This window comes from Dendropsophus ebraccatus, chromosome 8, assembly GCF_027789765.1.
Source record: "Dendropsophus ebraccatus isolate aDenEbr1 chromosome 8, aDenEbr1.pat, whole genome shotgun sequence".
Taxonomy (NCBI): Eukaryota; Metazoa; Chordata; class Amphibia; order Anura; family Hylidae; genus Dendropsophus; species Dendropsophus ebraccatus.
This window is the reverse complement of record NC_091461.1, coordinates 80,411,479-80,433,765: the sequence shown is the minus strand read 5'-3', so window position 1 is coordinate 80,433,765 and position 22,287 is coordinate 80,411,479. Positions and strand designations below refer to the sequence as shown.

The window sequence follows — 22,287 nt, the reverse complement described above, 5'->3', positions numbered from 1 at the left end:
CCAACGTATTCATTCTTTGGATGGACGACGGATTCCGCCCATGCATAGAATGGAGTCTATGACACGGGTAGAGACATGCGCCCGCATCAGTCCGCCGGCGGGTGCCAGCTGCGGAATGCACAAAGGGTTATCCTTCGCCATTCCGCAGTGTGCACGTACCCTAAATCTGTAAGTGTACCCTGAGGTACGCTCACAGAGTTTGGAGAATTTCACACCATACCGTGATCTCTTATTGGGACGGTACTGGCGGAAAAGACGTGTCTGGGGGGCAGCGTACGCTACGCTACCCCCAGACACGTCACCGGATGATGAGGATGAATGGAGGAAAGAAGGATCCCCCCATTCATCCTCACTGGCTGTTTCGGTGTCGGAGGCAATAATAACGTATCCCTCTGACGCCGAAAACACCCTGGGGGCCATCTTTATATAGGGATTGGTATATGGGGTATGTAGTGGTGTAGTGTCAAACTTTATTCAATGTAGTGTGGTGTAATGTAGTGTTTTTTACGTGTTTTTTTTACAGTAAGTATAAAAAAAAAACCTACGCCAACAAAGGAGTTGCTGATAAATGCCGCACTTATGTGCGGCACTTATCAGCAGACCGTGGCAGTAGGATATAGAAAAAAAAACACCCTACGCCAAAAAGGAGGAGTTGCTGATTAGCAGCGCACTTTCGTGCGATGCTGATCAACACTCAGCGGCGATAGGGTGCGGAAAATAGAAAGAAAAAAAATTTGGAAAAAAAAAAAAAAAAATTTTTCTACATTCTGAACATCCCTGTAGCTGCTGATAAGTGTATTACACATATCAGCCGCTAGAGGGCAGCAGAGCGCAAAATCCGGAAAATGACGAAAATGATGATGGAGCCGAAAATAGCCGAAAGAAGACGACGGGGACCGCCGGAAAGACCCGAAGACCGAACGGAATGACGGAGGACGCCGCGAACCCGGAAGACGCCGATCAGGACCCCGGGACAGGTGAGTAATGTACAAATACCTGCTCTGGACCCCTCCGCTACCTAGCTAAGGGGTCCAGGGCAGGTATTTATTATTTTGTGGGACTCTGATCGCCGTGCCACCTGCCCGATCGCCGTGAACGGCCGGCCGTTCACGGCGATCGGGCCGGTGGCACGGTGACCACCATTACTTTTTACAGTAATGGCGGTCGGTGCCGTCCTCGGACAGCACCGACCGCCATTTTTTTTCCGGGTCATCGAGTCACCGATGACCCGGAAAGGTTCCGATCGCCGCTATTGGCTGATCTGAATTGATCAGCCTATAGCGGCGATCGTAAGTACGGGGGGTGTTAACCACCCCCCGTGCCGAGAAGCTATGATGGCCTGCTATGATTTAGCTTCCCCGATCGCTGTGTGCGAACACGCAGCGATCGGGGAAACATCGGGCGTAAATTTACGCCCTGATGCGCCAAGTACCAGGGTGCGAGGGCGTAAGTTTACGCCCGATGTCGTTAAAGGGGTAATGGCAAATATTTGCTGTTATTTTAAAACAACGGCTGTTGTATTGAAATAATGGCAGTTATTTACTGTTATATGGCGGCCATCCACTCAATTTCAACATTGTGTGAACAGAGCCTTTCTGTGTTTTTAATCCACTCCTGGTTTTGGTTGCAATATGAGGACCACAATACTGACTGAAATATACGTAGTGTGAACCCAGCCTTACCCTGCATCCTGCAAACAGTATAAAAGATCACAAAAAAGTCAAGATGTGCTGGTTACATCGTAGTTAAAGGGGTTATCCAGCGAAAATCTTTTTCTATCAGATCAACTAGTGTCAGAAAGTTATAGATTTGTAATTTACTTCTATTTAAAAATCTCAAGTATTCCCATACTTATCAACTGCTGTATGTCCTGCAAAGCTATACAACTTTCTAAAATCAGTTGATTTAAAAGAAAAAGATTTTCGCTGCATAACCCCTTTAAGCATCAACAGGCAATGCCAAACAGCAGCTGCAAATGGCTATCAATCTATATGTTGCATAATCAGAGGTAAAAGTAGAAATATGAACTGATGGACAGATGTTATTGTGTTAACATGTATTATATATCTGGTAACATTATCATGACTCATAAACCTTTATTACAAGAGATGTGCAAAACAATGGGAGGTCTAAGCTGCATATGGAGGAGGAATGTCTCATCACAACTACAAGCAGGCGTTCTCTACTTTAGAAGTTTAGGCATGGAAGAATCTGCATCATCATCGGATTCAGGAAGCATTAAAGAGGATGTACCACCAGGTACATCCTCTTTAAGCTGAACCCACGTATCAAACGGCGCAGTCACGGGGAAGCCAATACCACGGTCTGTTTTTCGGACCGCGGCCCGGTTCCCGTACATGGCGGCGTTCTATGCACCAGAACCGGCCGGCGCTCAAGCACTGGAGGTAGGCCGGGCCGCCCCCAGTGGGAGGGAATTCCCTCCCCTGTATGACGCAGTTCCGTTAGAATGAATGAAGCATCCTCTTTTTTTTTTTTTTTTTTTTTTTAAATATATATTTATTTGGTTTTCCAATCGAAATTAAGAAAGAGAACACAAAAGGAAAATAGAGCAAACAGATTGCTGGGCACAGAACAAAGTAAATACATTTCCCGCATCCAGGTCCTTACAGGATCCCAAGTCCAAACATTACATATCATGGATTTGGAAGTCGCAAGAGGCCTAGGGACCCAGCTAGGTCTGCTTTGCAATACCACTCCGTGTATCTAAACGGCTTGACTATGTCTACTATGGCAGAGTGATCGAAATGAGTGACAATAAAGGTTTTCCATTTTCGAAAAAACTTCTGTGTTGATTTTTCTTTGTGTCTTTCTGTGTCAACTCTGTCAACGCCTAAATAAATCTTCAGCTGCTCGATCACCATGGGAATGTCAGGAGGGGAAGATGATAACCAGTTAAAAAGGAGACAACGGAGAGCCACCACAAGCACCACATGGACCAACTGGGGGGTGTAACATATTACCTCACTATTGTCAGGGGGCCTAGGCTGATGGAACAGGAGTGCCTGCGGGGTGAGGGGGAGCCTGACCTTCCAGTGAGTGTGAATGTAATCGGCTACCTGCTGCCAGAAGTGTGCTGTGGATGGGCAATTCCATATACTATGCCATAAGTTGGTCAGGGGAAGTTGGCACTTGGGACAGGCAGTGATTCTGTCTGGGAAAGAGGGGGAAGGTAGGATGTCAAAGCCATAAAGGGCGCAGTGGGCAAGTTTGAAATAAGATTCTCTCCACCTCTCATTGATGATGCATTTCCGAACTGTAGCCCATCCCGCCAGAATAGTGTCTGCAATGTCAGGGTCCTGAGTCCACCTCGCCCAAGTTTTAAAAAGTGAAGTTTTATCAGGTCTCTTAGCCTGCGTTTCATTCCGAATCGCGTTGTATAAGGAAGAAATAGAGGCTTTACGCGGTTCAGCGCCAATAATGTCATCAAGAGAATGAGAGCTGGCTTCTTTGGAGAGATCTAGTAGTCTCTTTTTGCAGAAATTGTAGACTTGCCCTGCGAACAGAGACCATTCAGGGGGGAAACTGTATTTGGTGCTAAGTTCAGCCGTAGTCAGCCACCTACGGTGTTCTCGGTCCATGAGATCCCCCGCCACTCTAGGACCCTGGCACGCCTCCCGTCGCAACCATGGAAGCGACTGTCCCTGCGGAAACTCTGGGTGATGCGTCAGGGGCATACGTTTAGACAAGAGAAAAGGGAGACCAAAGGCTTTGCGTATTTCCTTCCATGACACAATAGTGTCCCTCAGAAGGGCAGAGTGCTTGACGGCTGGGGGCAATTTGGCATAAGATGTGTGAAGAAGGGCCTTAACGTCCCACGGCCGCGCGAAGGCCTGTTCCAAGAGAGTGTTGGAAAAAAAGGAGGTGCCATGCACCCAGTCTAACACATTGCGAAAAAGGCAGGCTAGGTTGTAGCCCCGTATATTCGGGAAATTGAGGCCTCCTTCTGCCTTGCAGAGCATTAGCTTCGTAAGGGAAATTCTAGGGCGCCTTCCCCTCCAGAGAAACCGTGTAAATGATTTATTTAAGGCAGATACATCGTTGTGTTTGAGTAGGAAGGGGAGCGTCTGGAGGGGGTATAATAGACGGGAGAAACTAATCATCTTTATCAGATGGCTGCGTCCTGAGAGGGATAAGGGCAAAGTCTCCCAGTTTTTCAGCTCAGAAATTATTTTCTTAAAAAGAGGGGCGTAGTTCATAGTGTATAATGTGTCCGTCGTTTTACCTATATGCAGTCCCAAATACTTCACGGAGGAGGAGGCAACAGCAACTCCCTGTCGCCGGGCATGTTCTAGCCAATCCGGCCTGGCCGTGCCAATAGGGAGAATCTCGCTCTTCTGTACATTAATTTTATAGCCCGAGAAGCTGCCAAAGTACCCCAAAAAGTCCAGGATCCCCGGGAGGTGCGCATCCGGTTTGCCCAAGAAAAGTAAAAGGTCATCAGCAAACATGGTAAGCTTGACCTCCTGGGCACCGACATGCACGCCCTCAAAGACCGTCGACTGAGTGAGGTATCTAGCGAGTGGTTCGATGGCGAGATCGAAAAGGAGAGGAGACAGGGGGCAACCCTGTCTCGTCCCCTTCTCCAGCTTGATGGGAGTTGACAAGAGGCCTCTGGTGTGGATGCGTGCGGTGAGGTTTGAGTACAGGCCACCCAAGAAGGTGCGGAATGCCCCAGTGATGCCAAACCCGTCAAGCACCGAGCCCAGCCAGTCCCAGCGCACGTTATCAAATGCCTTCTCGGCGTCTAAAGTGAAATAGCAGGGCGTTCACCTGGCCGGGGTTGTTGCTGGACACGGTCTAGCACCAGGACCACCTTCCTAATGTTTGTTACTGCCGATCTAGTTCTCACAAAACCCACTTGATGGTCACCTATCAGGCTTGGCAACAGGTCAGCCAGTCTATCTGCCAGGATTTTCGAGATAAGTTTTACATCCTGGTTGATGAGAGATATCGGCCTATATGAGCCAGGGTCTAAGGGGTCCTTCCCTGGTTTCGGGAGAACCTTAATATGGGCCACTTTAGCAGTATTTGGAATAACACCAGTGCGCAATATGCCCGTAAAGTAGTCCGACAGTACTGGGGAGACTTGTGTGGCTAGAATTTTATAGAATTCACTCGGATACCCATCCGGGCCCGGGGACTTGCCATTATGCAGGGCCTTAATGGTCGCAGCTACCTCCGCCTCCGTGACATCTGCATTCAGGACATCCCTCTGCTCCTGAGCCAGGGACGGAAGAGACAAGTTATCTAAAAATCGGACACCCTCTGAGCAATCTGCTGTTTCAGAGCGATAGAGCTTCTTATAAAAGTCTTCCAGTATATCAACGATTTCCTGGGGTTGTTTGTGAGTCACCCCAGTGGGGCCTCGGAGTGCCAAAACATGGGTGGGGGGGACCCTGCCCTTAGCCAGTCCGGCTAGCAGCCTGCCCGCCTTATTGCCTTGCCTGAATAAATCCGTGTCATAATAGCTGCGATGCATGCGCTCCCTCCTGTCGATCCATAGCTCAAAAGCCGAACGAGCACTCTGCCATTTGAGTTTAGCAGCTGAGGAAGGGGATTTTAGGAAGTCAGAATATGTCTCGCGCAGCTGCTGGCTAGCCTTGACATATTCACGGTGGACCTTTTTTTTCATAGAGGTGTGGTAAGCTAACAACTTACCTCGGAGAACAGCCTTAGCTGTCTCCCAATATAAGGGTAGGTCATTTCTGTGTTCCCTGTTGTCAGACGCATACTCTAACCACCACCCTCTAAGTAGTTCATGAAATGCATCATCTTTTGTCAGGTAGGTGGGGAATCTCCAAAGAAAGTGGTCAGTTTTAGGGGAGGATGTGTGGAATTCTATAACAACTGGGGCATGGTCGGAAATGACCAAGTCCTTAATGTCCGCTGTGAGTAATCTGTCACAAATTTGTGGACTGGCTAGCAGATAATCTATCCGTGACCAGGAAGAGTGTGCGTGAGAAAAATGGGTAAAGTCCTGGTCATCTGGGTGCATAAGGCGCCAGCAATCATGTACAGCAGTAGCGGTCAGGACGTGTGGCAGGATCTTGTCCCTAGGTCTTGGTGTCCCAGTCAAGGGCACATGGCTACGTCTATCCACAGTCAAATCTAGCGTAGTGTTAAGGTCACCCCCAATCACCTTCCAAGGTATGGCATCTGCCTGAAGTTTGGTGATCACCCCGTCGAAGAAGGTTTTGTTCTCACCATTAGGGGCATAAACGTTGTAAATGCTATAGGTGTCTCCATTGTGTTCTAAAACCAGGTGTGATAGTCTCCCCTCCTCGTCACTGGAGTGAGAAAGTAGAGAGAAGGGAAATGATCTATGTATGAGAGTGATAACACCAGCTTTGCCGTTTAGAGCAGAAGACCCGAAGATGCGCCCAACCCACATTTTGCGCAACCTGAAGTAATCCTCAGTAGAGAGGTGCGTCTCCTGCAAAAGGGTAATGTCCGGCTGCAGGCGTTTAAGATGACGCAATACCTTAACACGCTTTCTGCGGTGATTTAAGACCTTTTACATTCCAGGTCAGGATCTTTATGGATCCAGAAGTCATCTGGGCAGCGGCAGCAGCGGTGAATCTTGCAGGGGAGCCATATAGGTTGAGAAGCAAGGTTGGCAAAATAGCAGGGTGGGCACATCACTTTGGGATAGGACACAATATCCACCACGAATCGGGAAATGGAAAACCGATCGAACCGGTGGTAGGCTAACACGTTCAGCAACACTCATAACAATAGAACATAACAGTTTCAACAACAATAGTAACAGAAACGGGTGAAATAAACCCTTCCCCCCTCCCCCACAGAGTGTCAGAGATGACCTTCGCATAACACTCAGTAATAGGGTTAGGAACCTCCTTTTTTCAGGGATATAGTACAGGAGATCCACCACATCCCACCCGGCGTATGTTATAAAGCGGCAGTCTCAGGATATACAGGCCCCCGGTAAGGTCCTCCATCAGCTATGCCCAGGAATTAAGGTTCTAGACGGTCACATTTGATCGCATAGCTATCAGCACGTGTATAGAATGTGGTTAACTCAAATTAAGACTACACAAGAGGGTAAAGAAGGGGCGACAAACATTTTACAACAAAGAAGGTTCCTTAATACTCCCTTCTACCAATAATGAGACTGGAGACCCCTCCCTCCCTGTTAAACAAGAGAAATACACTATCCCTATTTTCACCCCTGGGGTAGGAAAAACAGAGTACATAGTCCCTGAGAAGTAGGTATACATTACTCTGGATCTCAGTCAGGAGACGGTGATCTCTCGCTGTCCGTGCGACGAGCGAAGGATCGCCTGCGCTTCTTTCGGTCGAGCTGCGACTTAGGGTTATCAAACCGGTCTCTGCTGCGGGTTGTGGACGTGCGGGCCTCCATCGGCGATATTGAGCGGCTGCGTTGCTGTCGCTGTGAAGAACGAGGCGTGTCTGGGTCCAGGTGCAGGGCTGAGGCTGCTTCCTCCGGGGTCACATAGGTCGAGGTGGAGCCATCATTATGGAAGATTCGTAGTGTCGCTGGGTACTGTAGCTGGAACCGTTTGTTGGCCTTGTAGAGAGACGAGCAAATGGTGCTGAAAGCCCTCCTTCGCTTAGTGACATCTACAGAGAAGTCTTCAAAAAGGAGGATGCGCATTCGGTGCAGGGTGAGTGGCTCGCGCCGTTTACGAAAAGCGCGCAATAATTCTGTTTTGTCATTATAGTCCAGTAATCTGAAGATCACTTGCCTCGGTCTCTGTGGTGTGTTATCTTTCTGCTTGGGATCTTGTGAGGGCCCCAGCCTATGTGCCCTTTCCACCCTACACGGGTGTTGGAGACCCAGCGCTTTGGGGAGATCGCGCTCACAGAAGCGCTGCAGTTCCGCAGGCAATATTTTTTCACTGACTCCCACCAGCCGTAGGTTGTTGCGGCGGGAGCGATTTTCTAAGTCTTCAAGTTTATCTCCTGTTTTGGTCATATCTGCCTCTAAAGCCACAAGCCTGTCTTCCATATCTTTTTTATCATTTTCCAGGGAGAGGACTCTGGTCTCCAGTTCAGTTATACGTGTGGTGTGGTCAGAGAGCTCTGACTGCAAGTGGTGCAGTGCGGCTTTAATGGCAGTTTCCACTGACTTCTGGATTTCCGGCGCCATTAGCCGGGCTACCTCCATGGCTAGCTGTCTGTGGTCAAAAACCCCGCAGAAGAGATGGGAGGCTGATCAGGGGGCACTGACTGTGTGCCTGCAGCATGCGGGGTACCTGTCACGTCTCTAGTACTCACAGGCTGGGAGCAGGGTACAGCGTCCTGTGTGAGCGGAGCTTGAGTGTCCATAGCCGGATCAGCGGGCGCCATATTTGCAGCGGCGTGCCGCGCGTCCCCCTGTCCCGCCGCCAAGGGTTGCTGGCGGGGAATACCTTTCTGGACAAACTTGTCCATTCTCCGTGGCAGCCGGGACCCAGTGCTATAGCGGAGGCTGCCGGTCAGTCGTCCCAGAGGGACGGTTATCGCTGTTCGGGTCGGCGTGTGCGGGAGCTCCTGCCTGGCGCTGCTTACATCCCCGCGCCGGAACCGGAAGTCCCGAAGCATCCTCTTTAAGGGGAATGTATTCCTATAGATGTATATACCGATTAGATACAGAAAGATGTTCTGGCCCTTGTGGCCAGAATGAAAAAGGCAAGATTTCAGGATTATTTTATATTGTATATTCTTAAATGTAAAATGAGAAAGCACATCACTAAAAGTTCTTAAAAAATGTTTAACAAAAGAACTTTAAATAAATGGTCATACTGTAATGTTGGCGACATAATAAAACATCTTTTTTATTTTTTTCTATTTTTTTATTATTTAAAATAGTTTTATTGTAATTTTTTGTGCACTATTATGGAGGCAGTCATATTGCCTAAGCTTCTGCTATGCATTTAGAGAGGTTTTACAGCTGCCATGTGGACCATCGTAAACAGTCTGGAGCTGGCTCACTGACATCTCTTGGGGAATGTTCTGGGCATGCTGTGTGACCTATGCAGAGGTTGGTGTACAGGGAGGTGAAAAGGTAAATTGTGTTTCTCACCTACTGTATCCTGAACTGTCTATATTCTAGTGTCTTATTGTATTATAAAGTGTCTTACTGTATTAAAAAAATCATGTAGCTCAAAAAATCATGTAGCTCAATGTAATCTTGTAGCTTGCATTCTGGCTTTTCATTTTTTAGCAGATTCCATCTCCTTATCAACCACCGCGGACACTTTCGAAACAGTCTCTGCACTGATAGGCCAACAGGGACAGAGCCCCAGCCAGTGATTGGCTGAGCAGTCTATCACTGCAGAGAAAGGTTCAGACGTGTCAGTGTGGCTAAGGTCAGTAGGGTATCCCAGAGACAAGCCAAGAGGATACTGTGGTAGCGTGGACAGGTAAGTATAAAACATATTATTTTACCATGTTAAAGCAATGGCTGTACAGACATTGCTAATGATGTCTGTGCTGCCCTGCTTACATGATTATCAAGTTGTGTCATAGGCTTGGTAAGCTAGCTTTAATCTAGCAGATTGGTGCTCAGATTGGTGCTCATTACAGCAAATGTTGGGCTGTCTAGTAAGGCCTTGAAGAGGGCAGATGGTTAAAATTCCCTCTTCCCTGGAATGAATCCTGCTATTAGCGCCCCTCTTTTTGCCACCCTGTAGACAAAGCATTTCCCCCCCCCAACCTATGTACACTGACAAAAAAAGACATGACAGATTGTTGCAAAACTTGGCATGCAGTTACGTCTCAGGCAGATATGTGAACGATTATAATAAAATAATATAATAATTATAGGTGTGGTCTGATAAGACACTTGGACTAGCCACCAAGGAGTTTCCCCCACTGCGAAGACTCCCCAAGGCTCTGCCTGGACCCCTTTACCCACTTAGCAGAAAGAAATGAATGAAAAACCTGGACTGGTAAGGACTGGAACCATATTAAATTCTGTTTGGGATCCCATGACATTTGTGTTTGAGTACAGAAGCCTTGTGGTAAGTTTTTTAATCATAATTTTTAATGTGCACACTGCCTTAACTGCTGGTGTAATGACCACATATGACAGTCAGTCACCCCTAGTAGGCATATGAGGGACACTTAAGGGGACATTTATGAAAGTTACACCTGAGGCGTACACGAGGGAGAAGACACATGTTCGCAACTTCTCCGTGGCGTACGCCTGCCATAACGCACCAAGGCTGGGAAGAGGCGTGACCTCCTCCTGCGCCTGATTTATCAAGAGATGTAAATCACGATCCAAATCTACACCTGTTGGAAGCAGGCGTAGATTTGTTGTGCTGGGCGCACGGCGGGACGAATTAACTAAGAGGCGTGCGTCTCTTAGTAAATCTGGCCGGGGGAAGAGGCGTGGCCTAATTTAAGACCGCCGTACCAGAATGCCGGTCTTGATAATCCACCCCCCACAAGCTCATCAACAAATATAAAAAACCCATGTCTCTGAATGCAGAATTGGATGCTTTAGGTGTACACTGAGCAAATCGCCTGCCAATGAAGCAAGGCACTTTGTTTGATCGGCAAGTGGCTTATCAGGCTGTCTGGCTTTCAACTCTGTTGCGCTCCCTGACGCTCACCAGGTGCCGGGAAAAGCTAGATCCAGTCCTGGGGAACTTCTCCCAGTTTTTCTTCTTGTTTTAGTAGTCTAAATTTTTTTTTTTTTAATCATTTATTGCATCACTAACAGCTGTAGTTAACCACAATAGTTTCCTCCTATTTCTACTATTTTTTTTCCTCATAGGGGATGTGTTGTTCAGAAGATCTACTAAGGATGCTCTAAAAAATGTTTCAGGGTACAAACCCACACACCGTATACACAGCAGATACGCAGCAAAAACGCAGCAGATTTGAAGCAGATTTGGTGGTGCAGATTTGATGCTGTGTCCAGTTATTTAGATCTAATCTGCTGCGTGTTTGTTGCGTGTTTGTTGCGTATTTGCTGCGTATCGCAGCAGTAAATAAGCTGCGTATACGGTGTGTGGGTTTATACCCTCAGTGCACTTTTATTTCTGAAGGCATTGTCCCTGTCTATGTCACCAAGGTCCTCTCTTAGTTTTTGGAAGTAAGCCTTCTTGAAGTTTAATGTTTTGTAGCTCTTCTACTAAGCATTTTATTGAAGGAAAAATGAAAACTTATTGTGTTGTGGTTACAATTACCTAGATGACCCCCTACCTCTATCTTCTGTCTGGCCTATTGGTTAAAATCAGGTCCAGAAGTGCCTCCCCTCTTGTTGGTTCCTGTACTAGTTGGGAAAGGTAATTGTCTCTTATTATTTCCAAAACCTTAATTTTTTTGCTGGAGCTGCAGGTTTGTGCTTTCCAGTTTACATTGGGGTAGTTAAAGCCCCCCATAATAATGACTTCTTTCTGTTTTGCTGCCTCATCTTTTTGTCTTATTAGGAGATTCACTCATCTCCAGCTGGGGGCCTTGTGAAAAATAGCAAGCAAGCTATAACCCACTATCCTACACTCGCATTCACTCTCCCGGTTTTCCAGTCCTCTTGGCTTCTTCCTGGTTCTGGTGAAGTCAACAACATGCAGGAACTGACCCATTCAGCCAACCAGTGGCTGCGGTGATGTCACACTTCACTCACTGATTTACTGAGTGGGAGTTGACATGTAAATTGGAGGGGAGTGGAACGTAAGAATAGCTTGTTTGTTATGTTTACAGGATCCCCAGCCCTGGAGATCTTTGTTTTACCTGGACAACCCATTTAAAAGGCTTATCTTTTAGAATTTTTGGCCTATCCTTGGATAGAACATTTAAATTAGATTGCGGTGGTGTGACACTCGAAACTACAGATGATAAACTGCTAACAGTATTCAGGTATTCAAATGAATGGGGCAGTACAGTAGTACTTTCCATCACAGCTAATAAAAGTACAATAATTAAAGAAGATGCTGCAGCTCTTTCAACTCTGCAAGGGAGGTTTGACCCCTGCCAATCTGATATTGATGGTCACTCCAAGGATAAGCTATCAGCTTTAACAGGTCAGATAGCCCTCTTTAATGTTTTTTTAGAGGGGAATTTTGAGCTGCATTATCACAAGAATGAATTCTCTACTAATCCATAATTCCAAATTTATTCTGTTGTAGGGATGAGTGCCCACCGACCTGCTCAACAACTCACTATCCTGAAGTAACTTTCCCCAGTTTCTGTGCCTCTGCAGTTAAAGAAGCTGAAGATATGGAATAATGGCAATTTATTAACCCCTTCGCATCAGTAATATGTATATATACGTTCCTACTGGACATACCGCGTGCAGCGGTACCTCCGTCCTGTCGGTATCCATGTATAGAGTCTGCTGTCAGGCAGGCTCTATGCATAGATCGCCCATAACACTGATCTATGCTATGCAATGGCATAGCAAAGATCAGTATATGCAATCTAATGATTGCATATTTTACTGTGAATAAAAGTGTAAAAAAAAAAAAAAGTAATACAAAAAGTATTAAAAAAAAAACCCTTATAAAACCCCTCCCAATAAAATTTAAAAAAACCCTTGCCGATTATAAGAATATAAAGAAACATATTACATATCGAGCGTGCGGAATTGTCCGATCTATTAAAATATAACATTATTGTTCCCACACGGTGAACGGCGTAAACGGAAACAACAAAAATAAAACGCACCAGGATTGCTGATTTTATTAAATTATATATCACAAAAAAAATTAATAAAGAGAAATCAACATTTTTTTGTTACACCAATATGATATTAATAAAAACTAGAGATCATGGTGCAAAAAATTACACCCCAACCAGCCCTGTAGGTGGAAAAATAAAAGCGCTATGGCTAAGGCGGGAAGGAACATTGTATTAATTTGACCTGCACTTTTGTGCATCTGTCTTGAAGGGGTTAAAGTAGAAGTCTGGCCAAAATTTTTATTTAAGTTTAGTATTGCCTCCCAAAAGTTATACAAATCACCAATATACACTTATAACGGGAAATGCTTATAAAGGGCTTTTTTCCCTGCACTTAGTACTGCATCAAGGCTTCACTTCCTGGATAAAATGGTGGTCACGACCTGACTCCCAGAGCTGTGGCTGCTGGAGAGGAGGATGGCAGGGGGACACTGAGGGACACAGGGCACTGGAGGGACAATGAGCATCCCTCTGCCATCCTCCTCTCCAGCAGCCACAGCCCGCACAGCTCTGGGAGTCGGGTCGTGACATCACCATTTTATCCAGGAAGTGAAGCCTTGATGCACTTTATAAGCATTTCCCGTAATAAGTGTATATTGATGATTTGTATAACTTTTGGGGGGCAATACATTACTTAAAAATTTTCCCCAGATTTCTCCTTTAAGTGCCTTCTTAGTGTTGTACTTACACCACAACAAAACCCAAGGTTGGCTTCACACACAGCAATTTGCAGAAAAACGCTTTTCTAAGGCTTTTTTTGTGCGACAAAAACAAAAAAAGCCAGATGTAACAAAGTCTGTAAAGAAATTTTAAATAAGTTATGTACAAAGAGTCTTAGTTTGTGGCTCTTTTTTGGGTCAGTAAAGTATATTTCAAGGTACAACATGCTCTCAGTATTTTTACTTTAGGCTTCTCTATAGGATTTAAAATACACAAGGAAAAATTCATTCAGATAAAGCCAATGGAAAAAAAAGCACCATAAAATGCATGTTACATAAAAAAAAAATGTTTTAAATGTTTTCCATGCAGTATAAAACATCATTTCCATATCTTCACCTTTCTTATAAATCACACGATTATATTCCTGGATGGGCAGCCATTCCATTATTGCATTATTGTTTCTAGTGCCAACTAGATGTCGCCAAGTTTTCCCAGGCTAAGGGTACATTCACACTGAGAAAAATTGTAGGGAATTGGCAGAATCCCGCCTACATTAGTGTGTCTATGGGAGGGCTCACGCACATGTCAATTCTTTGAGCAGAGGTGCATGAGCCCTCCCATAGACACACTGTTTACTGAGGCAGGCCAATTTTGCTCAGTGTGAACATACCGCAATAGTAGAACTGCCTTGTTCAGTGGAGCAGGTATCACTAGCAATCAATACCTTTTTTTAATAATAATAAGTTACATTGCCAATTAGTACATATATATAACTGAATGGGAGAGTGTGCCCGCAGCAAACACCATGCATAATGGAGACACACATCGGTATACACTCATATATAATAAGTAGATTATGAAGACAGCATTTTTAATTGTTTGCAGTTTAGTTAAAGTCCATGGCTTCATATTAAGGCTATGTTCCCACACAGTATTTTTGCTCAGTATTTTGCAACTAAAACCAGGAGTGGATTAAAAACACAGAAAGGCTATGTTCACAAACTGTTGAAATTTAGTGGATGGCCATCATTTAATTGCAAATAATTGCCTTTAAAAAAAAAAACAAAAAAAAAACCCAACACTTTATTTGCCATTATCTACTAAATTTCAACAGTGTGTGAACATAGCCTTTGGCTTTGTAAAAACAACGGCAGCTGTTATGCAAACAATGGCCGTTATTTCTAAAACAATGGTTGTTGTTTGCACAACAGCAGTTATAAAATACGTCTGTTTTTACACAGTGTGATCACAGCCTGTGTTTTCAATCCACTTCTGGTTTTGAGCAAAAATACTGTGTGTGAACATAGCTTAAAGGAGTATTCCAATCACTGTATTCTTGGGATATGCCATTATTTTATGATCAGTGGGGTGACCTCTGGGCCCACAATGACACTGCACTCCCTACACCGGACACTGTGGCCACTCAATGTGTATGGGGAAGTGCAGAACAGCTCCATTCAAGTAAAAGAAGCCAGGATCTGTGGGTGTCAGAGGTCAGACACAAAAAAACAAAAAAAAAAAAATGATGGCCTATTCTAACGGTATTCTATAACTCTACTACATGGAAATATCTTTTTAAGGGTGCCATCGCACACAAATTTTTGTCTGGCATTTTTCATGCAAACCAACCCCCCCCCCCCCCCCCCCAAAAAAAAACCCCAAAAAAACAGCAATGCTGTGCAAGGCGGTTTGTTTTGTTTTTGTTTTTTCTTGCATTGGTGTTTTTTTCTGGATTTATTTTCTAGCTTTTTTTGACTTTATGTGTAAAATGATTTTTTTTGTAGTTGAGGAGTTTTTGCGTGCTGAACTTTTTTCCCTCTGCCATCACATGACCACAGCAATAGTGTGTTTGAGACAACCAGAACAATCCCATTCAAGTCTATGGTTAAAAAAAAAAAAAGGTCAAAGTTTGCCGAAAAAAAATGCCTCGGCCTGCTGCAATTTGGAAAAACTGCTACAGCGTTTTTCCAAGAAAGGGAACCAATCAATATGGATTCCTGGAGCACTGTATAAAGCTTCTGAGCAGCCCACGGCACATACTGGCCGCAGCTGCAGCAGAAGCTTTATACCAAGGGAATGATTGACAGGCAGATAGGCCCATTACTGGCCTCTCTGCCTGTAAACCATCCTCTCCAAGCACGCTGACAGGAAGACAGAGCGGTGACTGCACACAGGCGGGGAGCTGCCCAGATGACTACCTGCCCACCTCTGCCTCCTGTGTGCCTGGGTAATAAAGCTTTATTTTCTTTGGTATAAAACTTCTGCTGCAGCCGGTACGTGCCACGGGCTGCTCAAGAGCTTTATACAGTGCTGCAAGGATCCATATCAGCCCAATTGGGCTGACTGCTTCCCTTTAAGGCAGTGTGAAGTAAGCCTAAAGATAAAACTTTAAATATGTGTGGGACTGTTTTCTTCCACTGACCCCAATCTCCTTGAATTATGATTAGGAACTAGGCAAAAGCCATAACCGATTTTGGGAAAAAGAATTGAGGAATTAAGAAGCAGATCTGATAATGGTTATACATAGCAAATACAAGGTCCCAAGTATCTAAGACAAGTCCATCTTTGAGACGTCTAATCACTTGATTTACAGCCAGTAAGAAGCTGAATGTTACTATGTGTACTGTCTACTCAGCAAATGTTGTACTTGTTCTGCCAAAGGACTAAATGATTGTGGTCACCAAGTAGTTATCAAAACCATTTCCACTTTAAGTGAGGCCTGACAGCTAAGTCTCATGTCTCAGGAACCAAGTGGAGATTATTTGATTAATGTTCCGATGCAACACTGTAGTTGTGTATACTGATGCTTCCACAACAATCCTCCTTGGGAGGCCAAATGTAAAGTAAGATTCTTAAGAGGCCTTCTTGTGGATTCTGATGCACATTTCCTTAAGAAATAATGCTTTGGTTGTGTAAAATACTATGTTTTTTTTACTAGTCTACCGATGCTGCATGAACCTTTCGGTGTTTGTCGAGAATGGATTTTTGTGTAAAGCATTTCCCACAATGAGGGCAAGGAAAGGGCCTCTCGCCATTGTGGATCCTCTGATGCTGAATAAGAACAGATTTATATGTGAATGATCTCCCACACTCTAAACAGGGGTAAGGCTTCTCTCCCGTGTGAATTTTTTTATGTCGAATAAGATCCGACTGAAACCGAAAACATTTGCCACATTCAGGACACAAAAACGGCTTCTCTCCTGTATGAATCTTTTGATGTTGGGCAAGATGGGATTTCTGAGTAAAGGATTTTCCGCAATCAGAGCAGGTGTATGGTTTGTCACTGGAGTGGATCAGAAGATGTTCACCAAGAGATGATTTTTGGTTAAAACATTTCCCACACTCAGGACAGGAATATGGCTTCTCACCTGTGTGAATTCTCTGATGTTTAAAAAGAACAGATCTCTGTGCAAAACTTTTTCCACAATCCGTACAGGAAAACGGCTTTTCGCCATTGTGAATTCTCTGATGCTGAATAAGAACTGATTTATAGGTAAAACTTCTTCCACACTCGGTACATGTGAAGGGCTTTTCTCCTGTGTGAATTCTTTCATGTCGAATAAGATCCGATTTATAAGAAAAGCACTTCCCGCAGTAAGAACATGAAAACGGCTTTTCACCATTCAGGACTCTCTGATGAATGGACAAAGGCTTTGTTCTGCCACGGCCTGTGGTACCAGAGGTGCCTGTGCTTGACAAACACTGTTCAGGTTTATAGGGGGAGGGTGATGGGTATGCATTGTGGGCTGAGTGGATATGGATAATGGAATCTTCTCTTATTGAAACTTGTGTGGTTTCATCATCTTCTATTTTACACTGTGTACTTAAGGAAAACTGTTCCTTTGAGGTATCCCTGCTGCTGTGTGCATATGCTAAGGGAGGAAAAAAAATAAGATGTATAAATATGCATTATGTCAGTGTACAGGCATGGCAGCACGATAGGCTCAAAAAATAAGCAGACAACATAATGACTGCAGTAGTCTTGTTGGGCTCTAAACCGTCATGTACAACCTTCACATAACTTTGTGACGAACAGGATTTTAAAACAATGCAATAAAACACAAGTTTGTTTCTTAGTCACATTCAGGAAGAGTTTACACACGAAAACATTATTAACACAATAGATTAAGGTGTGCAAAATTCATATATACCACAGCCTTCTACATTAACAGCAACTTGCTCTCCAAAACTCTGAAACGGAGACCCTGTAATTTTAAGCTGTAAGCCACAGATGTACAAGTTATTTTAAGAAACTCTGTAATAAGTTTTATTAGGCAAAAAGCCCCTTTCTGTACACAAAAAGCTGTTTCCCAGCGCCCCCCTCACTTCTTATCTGCTTATTATCAGGCAAATCCGTCTTCATTACAGAGGAGCAGAGTGAGGACGGGTCTATTATAACCTATGAAGGGGGAGGGGCCAAGGGGGATTAGTGAGCAAGAAGAGCAGAGAAGCAGCCCAGCTGTTTGGAGCCTGTCTGGGCAAAACTGGATCAAAGGATCAAAACTGATGTACACCAATGTATCTGTTTTTCAATAAAAAAGAAAAAGGAATGCAAAAATACAGTGTGAACCCAGTCTAAGGATCAAAAAGCATCTTTTTTTTTAAGCATACATAAAAAAATGTGGTCAACTACGGTTTTGTGTACACAAAAAAAAACACATCGTTTTGATAATTTGTTTCCTTTTTTAATCCTTTTTTAGAGGGGAAATCAATGGAAAACGGATCAAAATGTATGCAGACAAAGACATCTGTTTTTTCATCCATTTTTTTGCATAAAATGTATGAAAAAAACTAATTGCAAAAACGCAGTGTGAACCCAGTCCCAAAGAAAGATTAAAAAATATATATACAATTTTACAAAGGGACTTGTAAATAGGGACGTGTAAAGAACATCAAAGTCAACTTAGTTTGCACCACAGACAAAAGGTGTAGAGTTGTGGAGTTTATTACCTGGGCTCATATCTGCAGGAATCTCCTCATCTGTACACACCTGGTCATCCCTCATATATGCCTCATCTTCATCTATAACTTCCACTTTAATATTAAGCAGGCCTTCATCCTGAACAACAATAAACATTGTCACACATACTATATTTTTGTTGAAAGAACACAAGGACTGAAGAAATACATAATTTATTTGCAGATTGCAGAGTTTAGTGTTAGTCCTGTTATTTCCTATTACTATAAAACTAGCAGTGTGTCTTTTCATTCTGTGTAGGTTCCTTTCTTACCATTGATGGCCTGGCATCTTATCTATATAACTTCTTGCTACTATATATTCTTCTGTAGCACGTATAATAAACATGTTCCACCTTGACAGGGTGGCAGAGTGGTTCTTCATGCGCATATATATATATATATATATATATATATATATATATATATATATATATATATTATATATATATACACACACACACACACACACACACACCAGGCCCGCTCCTGCCATGAGGCAGACTGAGGCTTCAGCCTCAGGCGGCAGCTCCTGTGTTCCTGCAGGGGGCGGCACAATCTTCTCTGCCACTGTCATTTTAGTGAAGTTTAACTTCACTAAAATGACAGCAGTCCCGACCCCTATCAGTGCTGAGTGCCTGGCCGCCCCCTGCCGCCCTCCCCAGGAACTGCCGGGCTAAGTCTCTCCGATGTGTGACGTCACCTGGCAGTCTTCCTGAGGATTGGGTAGGAGCCTGCACAGCCGGCCACAGCGGCTCCACATGCTGATCCCTCCTCCTCCCCAGTACTAGTGAGTATAACAACGAGGGAAAGGGGGGAGGCTGGTGGCTGAGGGTCATGATTGTTTGTAAGGGGGAAGGGGGAGGGTCTGGAGGGGGGGTCCCGACAATTGGGGGTGGGGGAGCAGGTCTCAGACCCAGGAGGGAGCCATGTGCCAGGTCTGTAGCTCTGGGATTACAACTGTGTGGTGCTCTGTGTGGATGTGTGAGCTACAGGCAGTGCAGTGTGCTTATAGGAGAGTGTGCACACTGAAGAAAGCACATAATCCGTCTTTGTGACAACAGACTGATAATAGCAGCAAACACAAGATTCGGCTCCTCCAGCAAGTTGTATCCTGTCAGTGTGTGCTCCCCCTCCTCCTGCCTGTGCTGGACTCCAGCCCCTTCATTACTATAGTGTACAGACTGGGGCACAGTGCTGGAGGTGGTGGTATATAGCAGCACATGTGATATATACTGTATATGTACAGACTGGGGCATAGTGCTGGAGGTGGTGGTATATACTGTATATGTACACTGGGGCATAGTGCTGGAGGTGGTGGTATATAGCAGCACATGTGATATATACTGTATATGTACACTGGGGCATAGTGCTGGAGGTGGTGGTATATAGCAGCACATGTGATATATACTGTATATGTACACTGGGGCATAGTGCTGGAGGTGGTGGTATATACTGTATATGTACACTGGGGCATAGTGCTGGAGGTGGTAGTATATAGCAGCACATGTGATATATACTGTATATGTACTCTGGGGCATAGTGCTGGAGGTGGTGGTATATACTGTATATGTACACTGGGGCATAGTGCTGGAGGTGGTAGTATATAGCAGCACATGTGATATATACTGTATATGTACACTGGGGCATAGTGCTGGAGGTGGTGGTATATACTGTATATGTACACTGGGGCATAGTGCTGGAGGTGGTAGTATATAGCAGCACATGTGATATATACTGTATATGTACTCTGGGGCATAGTGCTGGAGGTGGTGGTATAAAGCAGCACATGTGATATATACTGTATATGTACACTGGGGCATAGTGCTGGAGGTGGTGGTATATACTGTATATGTACACTGGGGCATAGTGCTGGAGGTGGTAGTATATAGCAGCACATGTGATATATACTGTATATGTACTCTGGGGCATAGTGCTGGAGGTGGTAGTATATAGCAGCACATGTGATATATACTGTATATGTACTCTGGGGCATAGTGCTGGAGGTGGTGGTATATACTGTATATGTACACTGGGGCATAGTGCTGGAGGTGGTGGTATATAGCAGCACATGTGATATATACTGTATATGTACTCTGGGGCATAGTGCTGGAGGTGGTGGTATATACTGTATATGTACACTGGGGCATAGTGCTGGAGGTGGTAGTATATAGCAGCACATGTGATATATACTGTATATGTACTCTGGGGCATAGTGCTGGAGGTGGTGGTATATACTGTATATGTACACTGGGGCATAGTGCTGGAGGTGGTGGTATATACTGTATATGTACACTGGGGCATAGTGCTGGAGGTGGTGGTATACAGTATATATCACATGTGCTGCTATATACCACCACCTCCAGCACTATGCCCCAGTGTACATATACAGTATATACCACCACCTCCAGCACTATGCCCCAGTGTACATATACAGTATATACCACCACCTCCAGCACTATGCCCCAGAGTACATATACAGTATATATCACATGTGCTGCTATATATGTACACTGGGGCATAGTGCTGGAGGTGGTGGTATATACTGTATATGTACACTGGGGCATAGTGCTGGAGGTGGTGGTATATAGCAGCACATGTGATATATACTGTATATGTACACTGGGGCATAGTGCTGGAGGTGGTGGTATATACTGTATATGTACTCTGGGGCATAGTGCTGGAGGTGGTGATATATACTGTATATGTACAGACTGGGGCATAGTGCTGGAGGTGGTGGTATATACTGTATATGTACACTGGGGCATAGTGCTGGAGGTGGTGGTATATAGCAGCACATGTGATATATACTGTATATGTACTCTGGGGCATAGTGCTGGAGGTGGTGGTATATAGCAGCACTTGTGATATATACTGTATATGTACTCTGGGGCATAGTGCTGGAGGTGGTGGTATATACTGTATATGTACACTGGGGCATAGTGCTGGAGGTGGTCGTATATAGCAGCACATGTGATATATACTGTATATGTACACTGGGGCATAGTGCTAGAGGTGGTGGTATATAGCAGCACATGTGATATATACTGTTTATGTACACTGGGGCATAGTGCTGGAGGTGCTGGTATATAGCAGCACATGTGATATATACTGTATATGTACTCTGGGGCATAGTGCCGGAGGTGGTGGTATATAGCAGCACATGTGATATATACTGTATATGTACAGACTGGGGCATAGTGTACATGTATATCCACTTGCGCTGCTATATATCACCTGAGAAGCTGAGGTGTGTATGATGAGGTCCTGCAGCAGCTGAGGTGTGTATGATGAGGTTCTGCAGCAGCTGAGGTGTGTATGATGAGGTTCTGCAGCGGCTGAGGTGTAGTATGAGGTCCTGCAGCAGATTGGGTGTAGTATGAGGTCCTGCAGCAGATTGGGTGTAGTATGATGTTCTGCCGCAGATGGGGTGTATGATGAGGTTCTGCAGACCATCATAATACACAATGTGAAAATAATTAATTTACCAATAGTACACAATTGATGAATTGATGGGGGGGGGGGGGGCGCCATTTATTTTTTTTGCCTCAGGCAGCAGAAAAGCTAGAAACGGCCCTGACACACACACATACACATATACACTCACCGGCCACTTTATTAGGTACACCTGTCCAACTGCACGTTACCACTTAATTTCTAATCAGCCAATCACATGGCGGCAACTCAGTGTATTTAATCATGTAGACATGGTCAAGACAATCTCCTGCAGTTCAAACCGAGCATCAGTATGGGGAAGAAAGGTGATTTGAGTGCCTTTGAACGTGGCATGGTTGTTGGTGCCAGAAGGGCTGGTCTGAGTATTTCAGAAACTGATGATCTACTGGGATTTTCACGCACAACCATCTCTAGGGTTTACAGAGAATGGTCTGAAAAAGAAAAAACATCCAGTGAGCGGCAGTTCTGTGGGCGGAAATGCCTTGTTGATGCCAGAGGTCAGAGGAGAATGGGCAGACTGGTTCGAGCTGATAGAAAGGCAAC

General features: G+C 44.7%; 1 protein-coding gene across 2 annotated transcripts in view; it reads right to left on the bottom strand.

Moving 5' to 3' along the window:
* Positions 1–14,964: 14,964 nt before the first annotated feature.
* Positions 14,965–22,287, bottom strand: part of LOC138799483 (zinc finger protein 154-like) — a 61,295-nt gene continuing 53,972 nt past the window's right edge. For both annotated transcript variants that reach the window (XM_069980730.1, XM_069980731.1), the window contains exons 6-7: positions 18,283–18,391; positions 14,965–17,204 (exon numbers count right to left, since the gene is read on the bottom strand). In XM_069980730.1, coding sequence (XP_069836831.1) covers positions 16,267–17,204; positions 18,283–18,391 — 1,047 coding nt within the window. In that variant the 3' untranslated portion in view covers positions 14,965–16,266. The remainder of the gene's footprint in view (positions 17,205–18,282; positions 18,392–22,287) is intronic.